At 32.6% G+C, this 18,666-nt stretch overlaps 1 protein-coding gene across 2 annotated transcripts in view; it reads right to left on the reverse strand.

Moving 5' to 3' along the window:
- Positions 1–18,666, reverse strand: part of LOC105201535 (complexin) — a 210,854-nt gene that overhangs the window by 143,408 nt on the left and 48,780 nt on the right. For both annotated transcript variants that reach the window (XM_011169581.3, XM_011169582.3), the window contains exon 2: positions 3,869–3,968. In XM_011169581.3, coding sequence (XP_011167883.1) covers positions 3,869–3,923 — 55 coding nt within the window. In that variant the 5' untranslated portion in view covers positions 3,924–3,968. The remainder of the gene's footprint in view (positions 1–3,868; positions 3,969–18,666) is intronic.

The raw sequence follows: 18,666 nt of genomic DNA on the forward strand, positions 1-18,666 counted from the left end.
TTGAACCCGGCCACTGCAATTGAGGTCTGGGTTGCCGATTCTTCTTTCCCGCTACTATCCGTCCTAATTTCCCTTTCCCCCATTTTAATCACAGTCGCCTTCGTTCACGATTCATCTTGATTCTTATATTTTAGCTCGACACCAAGACGCGGCAACGTCCCGCGTCAAATATATATTTTTCTTTCGCTAGATTTTTTCATGCAGTCTCTATTACGTATATAAATACAGAGGAGAGTCACTGAATGCGTACCACTTCTTCTGAATCATATCTCTTTAATATTCTACATTTTTACTTAACTCAATGAAGTCGCACGCTGTCCCTAAGCGCTTTTCTGTTTTAAATCCTTGTAATTCGAGTTCTAATTAAAATTTTAGAACCGCAATTGGTATTTAAATGTAAAAAGCTTTCTCCGAAAATCTAATTAGCAATGGGGTGGAATATGTGAAAAAAAAGATAAAAAAGTTGAAAGCGGAGATAAAAGCAATAAAAGACCCTTGACATCTTACTGGCAGATATTTAACGAATAAATAATTTCACCTATCTTCTCGAGTAATACTTTATTTAATTATTATTTCAGTAACCTATAATAAATATTGTATAAAATTATTATATTCAATAAGATAGATAAAATTAATCAATTTGTTGAATTTGTTAATAAAAGGGTAGGAGGGGTTTTATATTTTATTTCAATCTCTACTTTCAATCTTTATACTTTATTTTCTAAATGTCGAACCTCATCGGCAATTAGATTTCTAGAAAGAGCAGCTCGTTTGACCTCTAAATGTCAACTGCGTTCTAAAAATTTTGTTTAAAATCTGAGGTACAAAAATTTGAAACGGAAAAGCATGTAAATACATCCTGGGATTTAATGAGTTAATTAATACAAACAACAGTTAACGACAAAAATGTAAAATAAATGATATGCTGTTTTTCTAGACATCCATCTAATGTTACTGTATTCTCATTAATCGTAACAATACTGCGTAGAAAATGAACAAGAACTTGATAAAATTTTATTCAATGGCTGAAGCAGTTTTCCTAGTAAAAATAATATGTGTAGATACCAGGCCAGTTATTGTCTAGTATAATTGACAGCTTTTGTTAGGTTTTCCGACTTGCTTATTAATTAATTAAATAATCCATTTATTGTCCGGTTGGTTTTTATTCAGGTTCAGATTTTGCACATCTTTTGTGCATAGTGACTGCAGGCAAAGTATTACATTTTGATTGGAATCCTCAACAGTTTAATTTGACTTCTCTGCTACTGGACAAATGTAATAAAACTAACTAGTAACTAATCAAAAAACTGGAATGAAATTTCTATCAGGGGAGTAATACAGACAAAAATATAACCGTAATAAGTTAAATCCGGACAGATGAAAATGTCAAACGTAATGTGTTAACAAGCCAAAACCGCACAGAATTACAGAATTAAATTGACAATTAATTTAATATAATAATACTGATGTTAACTGCAGCATAACTCTACAAGATCATCTCTACCCCCCCCCCCAAAATAAAGAATCTGTTGCGAATTATTGTGTACATATATTTGTGCCATTATTATAAAGATTACATCAATATTCTTATAAAATCTATCAAATTTTCTAAAACCTGTCACAAATTTTACAATAAAACGTATTAATGAAAGATTGATAAATAATAATATGGTAAAACTAATAATTAATACGAATAAAAATATGTCAATTGCAACAATAAATTCAATCCAATTTTACTTCGACGTTCTTATATTTTTATTAGTATTACTTGTTAATTATTAAATATTTGACTCTTTTCTTTAATACAAATTAGTAATAAAACGTACTAGTTAATAATTCCTTACATTTTTAATTAATGTATTTAATTGTATACTTTAAAAGTCAATGCAATTTAATTATTTAATTAATGTCTGTTTTAAAAAATGATACAATTTAAGAGACATAACTAAATCGTATCTTTGAAGCATACAAAAAGACTTGTAATAAATTAATTTTTTATTAATGAAAGATTAAATATTACGTTACAATTTTCAACGTTAATTTGCATGCAATTAAGCACCAAATGGGAAATAATAAAAAAATAAATAAAAAATATCTCATGGTACACATAGTGCACACTGCACATTCAACAATTTTCCCCTACATTTATTTATTTGCATAAATAGATGCGCGCATATGTTTGACACTTGGCTGAAATCTTCTATAAGACTTTTATATTGTTTGTCCATCTATTGCGTTAAACGTTTCAAAGAAGAATAAAAGTTTTTCCAAAACATACATAAAATACAAGGGGCAAGGAAGTTTACTGTCCTACGTCATGTCCATCTATTCTCTATTTTATAAAATTCTATTCTCCCTATCTCTCAAATGGCCTGAAGAATTCAAAGTAGATGTCGAGTTCGCGATTTGTGAGGAAGGTCCCCATTTCCTCCGCTTACCCCATTATGGATTCCTCGCGACACGCTTCCCCGCTTCGTCGCACACGAAAGCTGAAACTTTCGCTTAATGACAGAAGTTTTATTGCCGGCCATCGTTCAATCCGCCGACATCCTAGAAGCGAGCGAGCGAACGAACGAACGAACGTGGCGTCGCGATTCATCTCGCGGCTACGTCTTTCTATCATTTTCACCCAACTTCTAGACCGCGATTGCGGTCAGAATTTCAAAACGCTAATTTTCATATTGACGAAAAACTATATTGGCGATCGGTAATTAATAACTCGATCGCCAAGATTCAGTTACTGTATATACGCGTGGTCCGTTGCTGCAAATGGACGTTGCAGATTTGTTTGTCACGGGGAGAAAAACAATATTCGCGTCGAATTTCTGCAGTATGTATCGCGTTCCATACTGCGGTTAAAATTTTGCATCCTTTATCATGCTCTTGCATACTTGATTTTTTAAAAGTGGCACTCCGCACGGCACATTGCGAAGCTCAGCATTAAATGATGCATTCGTGGAAAATGCTCTAGCTAAGCGCCGTGTAACCGGGGGAAATTACTCGTATGGAGAATTTCCGAAACGTAATAGCTCCAACACAACGATAAACACGAACGTCGTGTGTTTCCTCCATACCTCCGACCGAAGCGAGGGGAGGGGGGGGGGGGAGGGGATGAAGTCTATGCGCGCATGCAAAGATAGCGCAATTTTACTGCAGATGCTCGCGGCTGTAATAGCTGCAAGGACTGCCGCGAGGTAGTTCCACGCTGATCCATCCGGTTTTACGATAATTGCATAAGCGAAACGTGCTGATACACGACGTGCTAGGCATAATGCGTTCAACACTTCTCCTCTTAAAGATTTCGGGCCACTTGATCACCTCGTATCCTCCGTTTTAAGGGGATGGTTTCATCCAGAAAATCGATAGTTGGTAAACAAAATAAATCCTACGATCGTTTTAATATTTGAATCCCCGTGTTCTCCCTCTTTTTCGAGAAGGGTAAATTTTATGATGCTTCATATCAAAATAATCGAGTGGCGTAATGCTCCGCTCGGAGTCTATCCAAGATGGCGGCAAACAAATTTGCAGCGAGTCACGTCTCGCTGAAACTGGCGTGGATAGAAAGGAATTCCAAGGAGTCTTTAAAGCGTTTCCTTTTACAGTTACGATTGAATTTTATCGTGGAAGCGGCGTTCGCGATCGCGATAAAACGTTTACCCCGAGATATTCGCATTTCCGGATTTTTACAGACACATTGAAGATTACGGTTTATTTTTCTTGTTAAACCTTTAAATTGAATATATTCACATGTGTATGGTACATACGAAAAGTACCACGGGATAATCTGAGTTAGAGATGGAAAATAAATTATCAAATAGATAATTTGCAATATGAAGGAGAAAAAAGAACGTTCTTTCAAATCACTTACCTTTAACCGCATTGAGCTTGTTCCCGACCATCTGCTTCGCCACAAACGCAGCCATTATGTTGCTTTGTGGTTATCACACCGCTATCAAAGTCACGGAAACCTGTAAACAGAGATTGAAGCCATTTGTTTCATGTCTTTCATCTTTTCATTGGAATATTTGTATATTTCTATGCGTTAATTATTTGTTTAATTAATTAATTAAATCCTACAGTTATTCTCGATTATTTCAATATATGTCCTTGTACTATATTTGATAAAATAACAGGAGAAGGATTTATTGAAATATATCCTTCTTGTGTTTCAGAAATTTCTCATTTCAGAAATACGTAATTTCTGGCTGTTATTTTCCCTTACGACTGCATACAAAATAGATTGTCGTAAAGTTTTACGCGGAGCTGTTATTTTAATTACCGCTTATTGAATTTTTCCACAGAACGAGCTATATATTTCTTCATTTTTAATTAGATTATATTTTTAATCTTTGCTTATGACTTTTATCTCACTTATTACGTTCTTCCATTTAATCTTTTATGAATAACATTTCTTTTAATAAACTGTTTCTTTAATTCATCAGCAATATAGCAGCCGAGAGTTTCCCTTTAAAGTTTCTCTTATAAATAAATTTATTTCACTTAATATATTTAAGTAAACAAGATCGCTATTTTTAATTATCTCTTTTATTTTTTCATTATGTAAATCTAAATTTTAATTTACCATCTCGTTTATCTTTAATTATTTAATAATTACTTGATTATGTTCTGATATAACTTTGCATTTTTTTTTTAATCTGAAATCTCGCAATAATTTACCACTTAAATCATCGAAGTGGTGATAATGAAAAATGTAACAACTTCTTTCTATAATAGGTGTATATATTTTCTTCCCTAACTTCGCTTTAGCGTTGAAATGAAATATCTTTCCCAAGAGACGATGTCGCTCTTGATACCCGTCGATAAAAGTGTTTTAATCTTATGTCACACTCATACGTCACGCATAATATTGAAAGTTGTCTTCCTGTTTCGTTACGATGGCATTTCGAAATTTGACATTACATAAAATCAACGTTGCGCTATGGTAAATTGAATCTACTAAAAGTGCAAATTCTTGCTTCAAGTTTTTCCGAAATTCATAAAGATGCCTCTATCAAACGGAAAACGGGAAGCGATCCTAAATTTACTTGTAATTATCACATTGTGATGGCCTTGCAATTTTGAAACATAATTACGTAATACAGTTCGGCCGATGGAGATAGATCGCCTGAACGATGAAAGTAGGGATCAATAGAGAAATATAAGGCGATAGACAAGAGAGGAAGGGGATGGAAGAAAGCCGGAGCCTGGAGAGGACGACGCCAGTGAAACGGCGTCGAGACGTCTCGGCGCCTGTTTCCCAACCGCTGATCTCCGTGATTTTCCAACAACATGCGACAATGTATTCTTCAGTAATGAGTGACAGGAGGTTGCTACCCACGTGCACGTACTCTTTCATAAATAAATTACATAAATATTGAAATATGCTGAAAATATAACATGTAGTAAAATAGTGCAGAAGTATTACAGGTATATTACACGTTTGTAAATAACATGAAAATTTTTCAGTTACCTTATTACGCAACTGTAATATATTTGATAATAAAAATATAAAAATATAAAAAATATATAAAAATGACTTAACTTTTTTACAATATTACATAAATATTATAATACAATTATGATATGTCATAATTATATTATTATGATTCATTTTGATGCATATTTTGATAGTACTGTAATATCATTGCAGTATTCCAACAATATTCAACATTTTCTCATTATAACACTATTACTGACAAGTAGTAGATATTATTATTATATTACATGCTGTATAAGTAATAATGTTTATTAAAAATATATGATAGCATTTCTTTAGTTAAATAACCATCTTCATTTGATAAAGTTTAAGAAAATAAAATAATGTTATTGAATAACAGGATAGTTTCTAAATGTAACTATCATGTTCAATTTTTAGTTAACTATTTATTTTTAAGTAAATTAAATAAATCTGATTTTAAAGGAATTTATTTATAAAATAAAGCATAGAGAGAGAAGCTGTCTTAATTTCAATGGCCTATAAAAGATGTATCTTGGATCATTTATTTATCAGCAGAATTAAAAGAATACAATGCATCCTATATTATTTTATATATATAATATTAATAAATATCTGCATTACTTCTTTGCAAAAAGAGTTACATTGTTGCAAAAATTACATTATATTCTTAATGAAATTTAACAACATCTCTTTAAATAATGAAGTTGGCTCTTCTGGCTTGACAACCTACTAATGTATCAAACCTGACCTAACTACTGTAATGTTTAAAGGTTATACGTTGCATGAAAAGCACGAGAAGAGTTTTAAAAATGTAAAAATGTTAAATAAGTACGGAAAACCATAATAATTCTTCTCCGAAGAGATTAAAAGGAAAATTTACGACTAAAAAATTAGCTTCATTCGTTATACGTTGCCAAGTTTTAGAAAGTACTTATCAACAGAGATGACATTTTTTCTCTAAGTTCAAATAATGAAGAGTTGCGACTTGAAGAACATGCGACTTGCTCACATTTTATAATCTATGTATTCATCGAGAAATGTAGTTTACATTAAAATGTTTGCTATTTTATTCTTGTTAGTATAAAAGATACTGTGACAGATGAGCAATCAACGTGTGCACTGTGTTCGCCATAAGGGCACGTGTTATGGACAGGCATATTTCATAATAATTTTCTCGAAAACGGTACGATAAAGTGACTTGAAATTTTACATAGTGGAACAAAATACATTAAGGTTGTACTGGCGCTAACAGTGACAATGCCTTGAAAATTTTATAAATCGTTTCTATTTATTATCTGAACACATGTTTAAAATCTGAAGTCGATCCTCTAACTGGTCCACGAGTTATTCAACTTTAAATTTTGCATGTATTCTTTTGATGTAGCAATACATTTCCACTTATGTCAACGAAATTATAAAAAAGCAACATTGCCAATATTCTGAAACTTTGTTTATGAGCACATAAAATACTGAGCAATATTTCTAAAAAGAAAAGTTTATATCGATTTACTAACTCATTATTAAGATATGATAAAATGATAAAACGACGCGAAATTCCGAATGGGCTGCATACATAACCACATTCTATTTTGACTTGTATAAAGTGCTAGAAGGGCAAATATTATGTTAACGATATTTATTTCAGTATCTTATGGATTTTTAAGTACCATTCGATACCTGATATACATTAAATGTTATCAATATGCGTCTAGTTCTTTCATTTCTTACAGTTAATTACAGGTAAAATTCATGTCCAAAAGTTTTTTGCCGACAATCGCAAAAATTGCTAAATATACATATGTATTCATTTATAGTGCCAAACATCACGTTAACTGACATTATTTAAGTCCTGTACATATTACGAACACGTTTTAAGTTATAAAAACATGGAATTTCATCAATTTCAAATTTAAGTAACTTTTGTCTGGGATTGTGTAGCCAGAACATCCTTAACAATTATCTTAACAAAACATTATAATAATGGTATTATCTTCGAAATTCTATCATCCTTAATATAAATTTTATTGCTTGCGGCATTAGTTAATTATAAAAATGGACACAAACGTTACAGATGTATGAAGAGTAAATACATAAATATATGATTGATCGAAATGAACATTTATCTTTGCAAACATATATACATATATATATAAAAGCAATTCAGGAAATACAGGATACGTGTAAGCTCTTCATCATACATAGCCCCGCTATGTAATTTCGTCTTGCTCGTCGTTAAGGGTCAAAGTGAGAGCTAGATGAAGTGCCTCTTAGAGAGAGGAACACAGAGAAAAGGGTTACATCTCTCGTCTTATAGAAAGGCGCATGCCTCGTTAGGACAGCGACGACCTGGATGGAGCTCGATCCCTTGCTCTAATCTATTTAATGAAAGTGACAGACAGAGTCTTCGATTCAGCTGAAACTTTCAGCGTCATCTCGAAACTAATGAACGCAACAATAGTTACAAATAATGGACAAATCTGTAAATCTACAGAGTTCTAGTCTGTGTATTCTTAGTCTATACTTATATATAATCTCTATTCATTTTATTATTCTTTTATCTTTAATATTTAACTTTTAGTATTTATGTAATTACAAATTTCTTGAAATTATAACACGGCATATTGTTCTGGAGACTACGAAATTGTATTGTATTTAACATTAAAATAAAACTGTAGGAAATGTTTACCTTTGTTAAAATTGTATAAATTTATGTTTATTAAATTCTCAATTATTCTTTATGTTACGACATGAAATTATTTCAAGAATAATATTGAAATTTTTCATAATTTCGAAATTTCGAACATCGTACTTTTTTCGTTGCTACTGTTCCGTTGCTACCTCTCCCGTTTTTCTCGATTATATAAAAGATAGCTGCTAGGAATGCGATTTGTACATGACTGCAGTATCGGTAAAATATGCAGACAGCTCAAAGGATTTCATACTTTAGTGGTTACCAGGAAATGGAGAGTATAATGGGCAACAGGCGCAATTCTCGTGAATGATGCGCTAAGGGTTGATTGATAGCTAATAAAAACCGACTGGCCCGTGAATATCCATGTGCAACCACGAGAATTTTGTTCATTTTGTATTGCATAATTAAGTTGCCGGAAAAAGGCTAAAATAATTCGACGACGCTCTAAATTAACGTGAGAACACGCGCAATAGAGATGTATCTGTTTAGATTGGGAATTTACTCATCCGTTAAAAATGCTTATCGTTAACATTATCGCGCTTCCGCGTGGGTGATAAATCGAACGAATTTTATAGCCAATTAAATACTTGACATTTCGATTTGGCGATACTCAATGTATACCGCTTACACCCCGCGGAAAATCTCTTGGAAAAGTCGCAATATTGCTCGCAATCAGGAAAGAACTTAACTCTAATACTCAATTCATCAAGTTGACATTAGGAGCTGATACGACACGCACAAATACTCGAGTACGATACTCTATCAAATTACGCCGCATCATCCCGCGTAAGTAAGAAGTCATGTAAAAGGATCAACTGTCAGCGCAATCAATCGATCCATCACTGGGATCTGGGTCGAACTGTGTTAACAGCAAGAAAATTCCACCAAGACATTTTATTCTCCACTGTATTCCCAGATAATCACGGAGTACGCTGAGTTTGTAGACACAGCGGTACACAATGCGTGCGAAAACACACAATTGCTACACCCGCCATATATTAATCTTACTTACTCGCGCAAGGTGCATTTTACACCTCACGTACTTTGTTTTACACCCCACGTGCTTCTTTTTCGTTGGATTCGCGGTATACGTGTTTTCTCACAGCGAAATACCGCGACGTTCAACTTGTGAAGAGTTCAACCACCCCCGAGTAAGAGTTTAGACTTTTTCGACTTTTTTGATAATGGATTAAATTCGTATCTGATCAAATGTAGCGAAAGTAATTCGCTGTATCTACAGATGTAAGAGATAAATCTGAAGAAACGTTCAATTCTGTTAAGAATGAAAACAATGTTGGGGCCTTCTATGATACTTTTTCAATTTGTAAGACGAATCTTCCATTCAAAATTATTTGACGATTAAATTAACGAGATATTTACACTTATAAGAGAAAATCCTCCCAGATGCGTGTCCCACAGAGAAAGATTTTGGAAAATTCGATATTAAGATGCAAGATTTGACATCGTAAAAGTAATACGTAACATTCGGATGTCAAAGGACAAATGTTAAAAGGATTGCAGATTAAGTTTACAAGATTTGAAAGTGTAGAATGCACGCGTAACAGATATATCATAGCGAATGATTGAAGCTTTACAAAATCAATCAGTACCAAAGTGCTAATTCTCTCAAACTTGCAGTTTTTACTAAACAGTACATATTTAAGAAATAATTTCTGTTCTAATTTTTTTAAATAATGTATTTTACTTTATTTTTATTTTTTAAGTAAAACAAATTTTTTTAATATGTAAATATTATAAAAAATATTTGTTTTGTAAAATCATAAAACAAATTAAGAATATCGTTAGAAAAAAGTCGCTAATAATAGCCTTCCTAAAACGACATAATCTGTTTAGATAATTAAAGAAATAAAAATCCATAGTTTATACCTTTGCAATTTTTAACCATATAAAATCTGCTAAAAACAAATTCTTGAAAAGTAAAAATAAAATTTGCATTAAAAATTTTTTCTTATAAATTGCGTGGTTAAAACATTAATGAGTATAATACTGCAATAATATTAGATCATTTTAATATTAAATTATTTCATAATTATTTATAGTTTTCTAAAACTGTTTTTTTTAATTTTTGTTAATTTTTCTGTTTTCTATTTTCCTCATAACGCGATTTGAAACATAAAATCGTAGCGTAAACCGGGACACTTTTCCGTGAAAACAGAAACCGTAAGTTTGGTAACCTCATGTATAGTAACCTTAATCTCCAATGTCTCACCGTGTTAGAGTTGACGACCAAAAAAAGCTTGTGTACAAAAAAAGCAAACCATTGTTACTCTACAGAACAACATAATCAAGATAAAAGGTGTAAAAATCGCAAAAAAGTAACCCTTGGTTTGTTAGTTTTAGTGCCTAATTTCTTAAATGTCTTTTTTATTTAAAAAAGAAAAACATTAATTATTACAAAATATGAAACAATATTATGGAAACTGCTTTACCATTTGATAGAAGGCACTTTTTAATTTGCATTAATATTTTTAAAGTTTTATTCTCAGCTTTTGTTTAAGAAATATTACTCAAAAACAAAGTGCCGATGTTGGTGACTTTCCTCTATATAAAGAAGAAAAAAATCTTGTAACTTCTTTTTGATCCATTAGCACTTGAATATCACTTATTAATTTTATAACGTCAAATTCGATAGTTTAATATCAAACTTTCCAAAATCTAAAAGATATATACATACTTGGATCTTTCTTTATTAAATGGGTCAAAAAAAGAATTTAACTTTGCAAATTTTTGTAGAAAAATGGAAAGAGATTGAAAAATATTTATTCCAACGATCATTGTAAAAATTCCTACTTTTCTCTGTGTAATATTTAACTTTTATTAAAAAATAATACAAAATGACGTCGCTACTTAAGTTTCTCCAAATCATATTTTCAAATATGCATAATCTTAAAACTGACTTGACGAATTTGCAACTTTATAAATTTTTTACTAAATACTCAAAAGAAATGTTTAAGGTGGGATTTTTTTATTGAGATGTTTAATCTTTTTGTCGCAATCAAAACGAGAAAAATTTGTAAGTAAAACTGTTAACTTTGTGTAACTGTTAACTTTGATCAATTGCCTTTTCTCAAAATGCAATTACACTTTTATTGCATTGCCATTGTTCAAACGCATATTTCGAAAGGCGGTTACTTCAAGCATAGATCTACTTCGTTTCAACTTCGGCTGTTTTCCAAAATTTCGTCTGCCAACACTAAAAATCTATAGTGCGTGTAACGTAAACTATAAATTTTTAATGTTGGCGGTGAATTTTGGGATACAGCCTTTATAAAGCTTGTGACGTTTTACTTCCTGATGAATTCTGCAAGAGCAACAGTAATAAAAAAAACGGCCATAAAGGCCGTTCTTTAAAAATATGAATTAGGAAAACTTAAATGTCATTTTTACTATTTTTTAATAAAATTTAAACGTTAAATGGAGATAAGTGGTAGCTTTACAATAGAATATAGACACGAGTTCTTTGTCTCTTTCTATTTTCCCACAATAAGAATTCGCAAAATTAGATCTCGTTTCAACCCGCCTATACGACAATCAAGCATTTCTTTATGAAATTACACACACACACACAGAGAGAAAGAGAGAGAGAGCCAACACAATGAATTAAACTACTATAATATTCCGTTAGAAATTGCTTCTACATTCGATGTATTGTCCATGTCGTTGAAGACAAAGTATTAAAAAAAAAAAAAGCAAAGAGACAGCCAGACAAAAAATTTCCAGTTCACTTATTGAATTTTAAAATAGCTCGAATATTTTATACCCGTGCGAATAAGAGTGATTCTACAATAAAACGACATTGTGAGAGCCTGCGAATGTCGTTTCTCCGAAATACACGCGGCTCTCGGCATTAACCCAAACTGGCAGCGAGAATAGAATGGAAAAGGACACAGTTGCATCGTTGAATTTCTCGGTACATGGTGCACAGTGCCCGAGAGCGCATTTCTTATTAACGTTGTTCATCCAGTCACCGGGATGCCGGAATTTCCGGGCCGGTGTACATATCCCATGCATCTTACGCGTGCGGCCAACTGCAACGAGAAATTTGCTTGCGTCATTCGCTGTCGAATTTTCGATTCAGTCCACACACTGTCACGATTTTTCTCCTTCCTCCTTTCAAACATTCCTCCACCTCGCACAAACACATTTTTCTCCCCTTTTCTCTTTCCCTTCCACGAGAAAAATTTTTCTCAAATCGAAATTCAAGTAAATGTTTTTTACAAAGAACGAAATAAATTACAGTATTGTAGTGGCGCCTTTTAAAACACATTGAAAGGTTAAATCAATTTTTTTTTCCCTACACTAAAGTGTTAACGAAATTCTGCGAATCGTATAATATATTCGCGTTTCAAATCGCCCGTGTTTGACATGTCGCAATGATTATTGCATAAAAATGAACGCGGTTAAGCAATGTTGAATTATGGGAAACGAACTCGAACTATTATTAACTCCACTCGCAGTTCCAAAAGTAAATAGATTCACCGATGCGGGTAATGCAGCAAACACCGAAAAATCCCGGAAACTGCTGACCATTGCGAAACGAGTGTTCCCCCAATTAGCATAAATTTTCAAGCGGAGTACGAGCAAAGGGAGAGAAAGAAAAAACGAAAGAGAAATAATTCAGTTTATGAATAGATAGGAAAGCGATGAATGCATATTCGAGTAACCACGAAATTCCCTTCAAAAAATTGCCAAATGTAAACTCAATGAAATATAAAAGTAATAGTTCAATTAAGAAATAAAAATCTCCCAATTGGATTATTGATACGAAGAAAAAAATGTGCCTATTTATAGTAAATGCTGAAAGTAAAATTCACTCGGAATAAAAATCATATCAGCAACTAGAAATTTATGAACAAATAGCACCTCAACTATGTGTTACAAAGTTGTGATGAAAACAATTTTTATACAGCACGAAAGCGTAGCATTGCAAAAAGATTGCAAAATATTGCTGCAACGTTTCAGCAACATTGCAGCAATGGTAAAATAACTGTTTCAAAAATATTGGTACGTAATGTTGCAGCAACGTCGCAGCAACATGTACAATATTGTATTAATGTTGCTGCAACATTACGTATCAATATTTCTGAAGCGGACATGTTATATTGCTGAAACATTGTAATAATATTTTGCAATGTTTCTGCAATGCTGTGTTGTATGGGGAATAAGATATATGTACTAAAAAAAATAATCATTTGTATTAAAATTGTTAAATAAACTATAAAAAAACATTAATGCAAACGTAGATGACGAAAATCGATTCGATTAAGATTTGAACTCGGGTTTCCTCACTCTCATTTGAAGTACTTGGAACCCTGCTTTGCTATTATCATAGATATTCCGGTCGTAAATTTAATCAGCCATGTGTAAACTCGAAGTATGTATCATAATTGTCATAACTTATTTGTAGCAAAGTCTGTATAATTATGTACATAGTTATAATTGAAGTGCTATTTCGCAATAAACTAATGGTTGCACAAATATCGTTACCGTAGTGATACGAACTATTTTATAGTTATGGCAACCAAGACCTTAGTCGCAATATCTAATAAAATAGTTTACAACTACTAATTTCACAAATAACTACATTAGTTTTATAAATAAAACTTATATATACTTCTGTCACTTTTACGTTTATCACGACTGTGAATTTTTCTCTGAGTGGCATTGAAAAGCAGATGCTTTCGAAGTGCGCGATATACATGTTTTAAAATAGGATATCTTTCGCTATTTCTCTCTCTCTCTCTCTCTCTTCCTCCCTTTCTCTCGCTATAAATATACACTTTCTTTACACCTTTCATCAAGAATAGCTGTGTCCGCTTCGTATGGTCGATCGTTTCGCTATTGACAATTGCATAAAGTGAAATATACAATCGACAGTTTACGGCCATTTTTATTAGTTTCCGCATATACGTTATATATACGTACACACGATATTTTCGCAAATTAATTTTTCCTTTTATCCCAATAGAACTGTCTGTAAACAGAAGTGCCACTAATATTTGCCGTCGAAGATACACGATTTTATTACCCGACCTATAGTATTCGCGTGTCGCAGGTAACCCGTGCAAGATTACAAGATTGTTGTAGCGCAAATTCACCGTTGATTGCGTTGGCGTCAATTCAAGCGTATTTGAAAATCGAACAAAGCGAAACGAAAGTAATCCGAAAACGCGAAGCGCAGACCGCTAACGTGTGTATGAAACGAACGGCGCAGTCGGCGATAATAAAATTTATCAGCGGTGTTACCCCGGATTCGCAATACGGACGAGTCTGTTGGATTACAAATGCGCATTTGCACGATATTAAAGCAGCTTTTGCCGATAGCTTCCGCACTCGGTCGCTCGTGCGGACTGAAAAAATTTTCAATTAAAAATTGATTTAACTTTTAAAAATAGCTTAATAAAAGGAACGCTCAGGCTCGCTCATTTTAAAACGTGACGTAAAAGGGGTATGATATTACCGCGGGGAAATACATTTTTATTTAATAATTATCGCAAAGCAATTTTATTTCACACAACTCGATTCCCGTGTGTATTCGTTGAAGTTTAGATTTTACAGCGCGCCGCTTTTAAGTTCGCGCTGAAAATGACACGTGTCTCGCGACGCTTTAATTATAATCAGTACCGGAATAAGTGAATGACGTCGGCGTTAAGAACGGCGTCGCGTGGAGGAACTTCAGACTGCCGTATTTTCACTGGGAACACATTCTCTGTAATTGCGTCGCGCGAGAGAAGAAAGCTGCACCGACGACGTATATATATACTCGTATATATACTTGGCGGGGCGAAAGGATCGTGTGACGAAAACACACAGGTAAGGACTTTTAATGACGGCCTGATCTTTCGTTCTTCTCGAAGGCAATCTGTGCCAACGACCGCCGCCGCCAATTATCGAGTCACGACGACGGCGGAATCGAATACAGATTGCTTCCATCTGCTCGAGCTGGGCTACTCTATTCCCGAACTCTCGTCCTACAAATAACAGACTCGATGACTGCACCGTGTTGTCGTCACTTGTTGCTAGCGCAGTCATTATTGCTGCTAACGTATATGTCTTGCAATATTACATCCGGTCTCATATCCGGTCTCCGTGTCCTACACACCATGCACCGTGCAGCGTGTAACTTCAAGCTAGTTCGGGCGCTCGTTCTATATGGATAATGTACACAAAAAGCTTGGGAAGTCTCGTCAGAGTAATTTCTCCCCTGACTGAATAATGTTCTACAACGAGAGTATAAATGAGAGATGTGTGTATAAAGTTGACTACTACGCTCTCATGAAAGTGGAAAACGAATCGCGAATATTGTAACAAAATATTATAACGGTTGAATTGTTATAACGTTGGATAGAACGTTGAATTTGAATATCTCCCATTAAATAATTGAGCAAGATATTTCGTATAACAAGGAAAAATTAATATTGAGAGACTCCGAAAGCGACATCTCTCTTATTTCTCGGTAACTAAACATTACTGCACTTTATTTAACCTTTTTATTCTTGACTTTATTCCAAAAATAATTAGCATCTAATGTCTTACTAGAGGTTTTCAGGGTCGCTGATTATAAATCGTGTAGTCAAAATTACAAAATTCAAAATGGCGGATGCAATATAACGGATCAAAATATCACTGAAAGCCAATAAAATTTAATATTTTTATCCGCCATGTTGAATTTTTAAAGTTTTATTACAGATTCATATAATCAGTGACCCGAAAAATCCTATGAATTTATTCAAATCCAAGAGAAATTTTTATTTTGGTCCGCCATATTAGATCCGTCATTTTGAAAATAACAATTTTTTTTAAATAGCCTTTACAATAATCTTCAAAATAAATCGAGAAAAAACTCGCTATCTTAATTTTTATGGAAGATACATGCATTTTTCACTTTTACCCTACTTTACAAATTTTTTATGCAGTATACTGATTAAACGAGGAAATTCGTAAGGGTGTTGATTTTTGAAGAATCTTATTCTTTATCTTTAAAATAAGTCCAGGAAGAAGTTGCTATCTTCATTTCCGTGGAAGATATAAATTTTTGAAGGATTGGCACATTGTGTATGTGACAAATTGTGAAAAAGCATAAGTTGTAAAATTAACAAAAAAACATTTTACATTAAAGTGAAAAGCTAAAAATCCTCATAAATATTTTGCACAGATGACTCATATAAAAAGAAAAATATAGCATTACTATTCCGATTTTAAAACTACCATTCTATCAGACGCTCATTATTGCTTATTTAAAAACAAAAATTTAATTCCACGTATACACTCTGATATTTGAAATAATATTTCAAAACTTTATTATTACTAAAACTTATAAATAAACTGATTATGACGACAGTCTTTAAAAAAAAGTTAAAGTCTTTAATAATTCGCAACAGCGGGAACAATCAATTAATTATCGCTAAGCTATGTGACAATGTGTTTGTGAAGTTAATTAGGGATCTCTCTCAAACTCCAGTGTAAAGTTAGAAGAATTTTCCCCTAAATGTAGGTTCCTTAAAATTTTCAAGAGGATAAAAATATTATAATGGATCTGTACATTTTCCTCCTCTAAAAATTACTTTAAATTTTTAATCCTCCCGAAAAAGACCCTCTTGATAATAATAAAACTTTCTTTAAAAGAAAATCCCAACTCTGTTCCAGTGTATTATTCGTGAAATTTTTTGCAATTAAGTAGATCTTCTGATTTATTTCAAATTAATAATGTAAACTTGTACACTTAAAACAATATCCAATTATATTTTTATTATTATTTTTCATATTATGATTTTTCATTGCTCATAAGCAATAGTAAGTAACGTTATAATAGAGAAATCTTTCCCGTAATCTTATTTATTATTGGGTTTACTACAGCTATTTATTATTGGATTTATTAGATTTGAGCTCGAGACCATTGAAACATAAAGTATATCTTCACGTTTTAGTTTCTTGTTTATTGTTTATTGTTTATTGTAGATACATAAAGTACTCGTAGCTGGAAAGAGGTAGGAAAAATGCTCAGTTTTCAACTTGAACTGGAGTGTTACTATCATTCAAATGGATTTAAAGATTTTGAAAAATCCATGTCTGAAAATAAGTCAGAGGAAGAAGTTAGTGATTCGTTTGCGGATTTCAGCCATGCGAAAAAGACAAGAAAAGATATATCTACGAGGCAAAATTCCTTGCAAAACTCATCATTATTATGTACAAAATCTATACAGAAAATATACGTTTCTTATATTTTATATTAATCATATTTCTTTATAGATAAACATATGTAGAGTTTGTATTTTTCAATACAAAACCCAATTTTTGTCCTAATCTGTCAAATCAAACAAATAAACATGAATTATAAGACGTTGAATTTTTAACACGATTCCTAATTTTTGACGATTTGACCAAATCCAAAATCTGTCAAACAGTCAGAAAATAGAAATTTTATCATTCATTCTTTGAGCCTTTTATCGATAATAATTGAAATTTGGCAATTAAAATTTCCCTTTAAATTAAAAAGAAATTATTTTATTTATCTCTATTAGCAACAAAGTTATAAATTTTTTAAGCAACTACAGTAAAATAACACTTTTCTTGAATCTACAAGTAATTAATATTTTTTTAAACATTCATTACAATTTTAAACTACTTCTAAGACGTATCTTTTAGTTGGATTTATGATCGAGTGAAAACAAAATTATAAAACGATAATTTTCTCAAGTACTATAATGATAACACTAACAGAAGTCCTTCAGATCCCAACAGACCTGTATAAAAAAAAAAAATAATAAGTATGCATATTATTGCAAAATTCGAAACGATATAAAAATTCTCAGATGGCACACAGATTTAAAAAAAATTAAAAAAGAAGTTTATTTTGAGATGCAAAAAGAATTCTTTTTCTGAAAATGAATTCTGAATTGATGACATAAGCCTGAACTGTTTTCGAACTCTCTGTACTATCTGGATTATTATATCGTTTGAAAGAAGATACCAGTTCTTACGTTTCCAAAGTTTTATTTTTCTTTTTCTTTGAGAAAACTATAATCCAAAAACAAAGTGGAATGTCGACGACCTTCCTCTAAACTTTTATCGCTGTTACTCGAAACGTATCTTCGTACGTCAATCCTAACACCAAATTTGACATAGCAACATAAAGTTTAACGCGACAACACCTGCAGCAATTTTTTTCTTCCATTGCGGTGCACTTTGCTTTAAACGTGCCCGCTAAACTTGAGAAAATTTACTTTTCACGTACGAAAAAGGCGAGATGCTCGAGTTATCGAGCAGTTGTATACATATGCTCAATATTTTATAAACAGCGTAGCCTCTTTCTCTCTTTCTCGATCCCTCCCACTTTGCTCGGAAGCTTCTTCGGTAAGCTCCAGTATGTACCGAACACATAAAGTGTGTGTTGCTCTTATTGGTTGAGTTTTGCAAAGGTTTCTTCACTACGAAAAGCTCCGACGACGAGCTCGTGCCGATCGGCCTGGAGCGAGGAGGGAGGAGGGACGAGAGA

Source organism: Solenopsis invicta, chromosome 16, assembly GCF_016802725.1.
Source record: "Solenopsis invicta isolate M01_SB chromosome 16, UNIL_Sinv_3.0, whole genome shotgun sequence".
Lineage (NCBI taxonomy): Eukaryota > Metazoa > Arthropoda > Insecta > Hymenoptera > Formicidae > Solenopsis > Solenopsis invicta.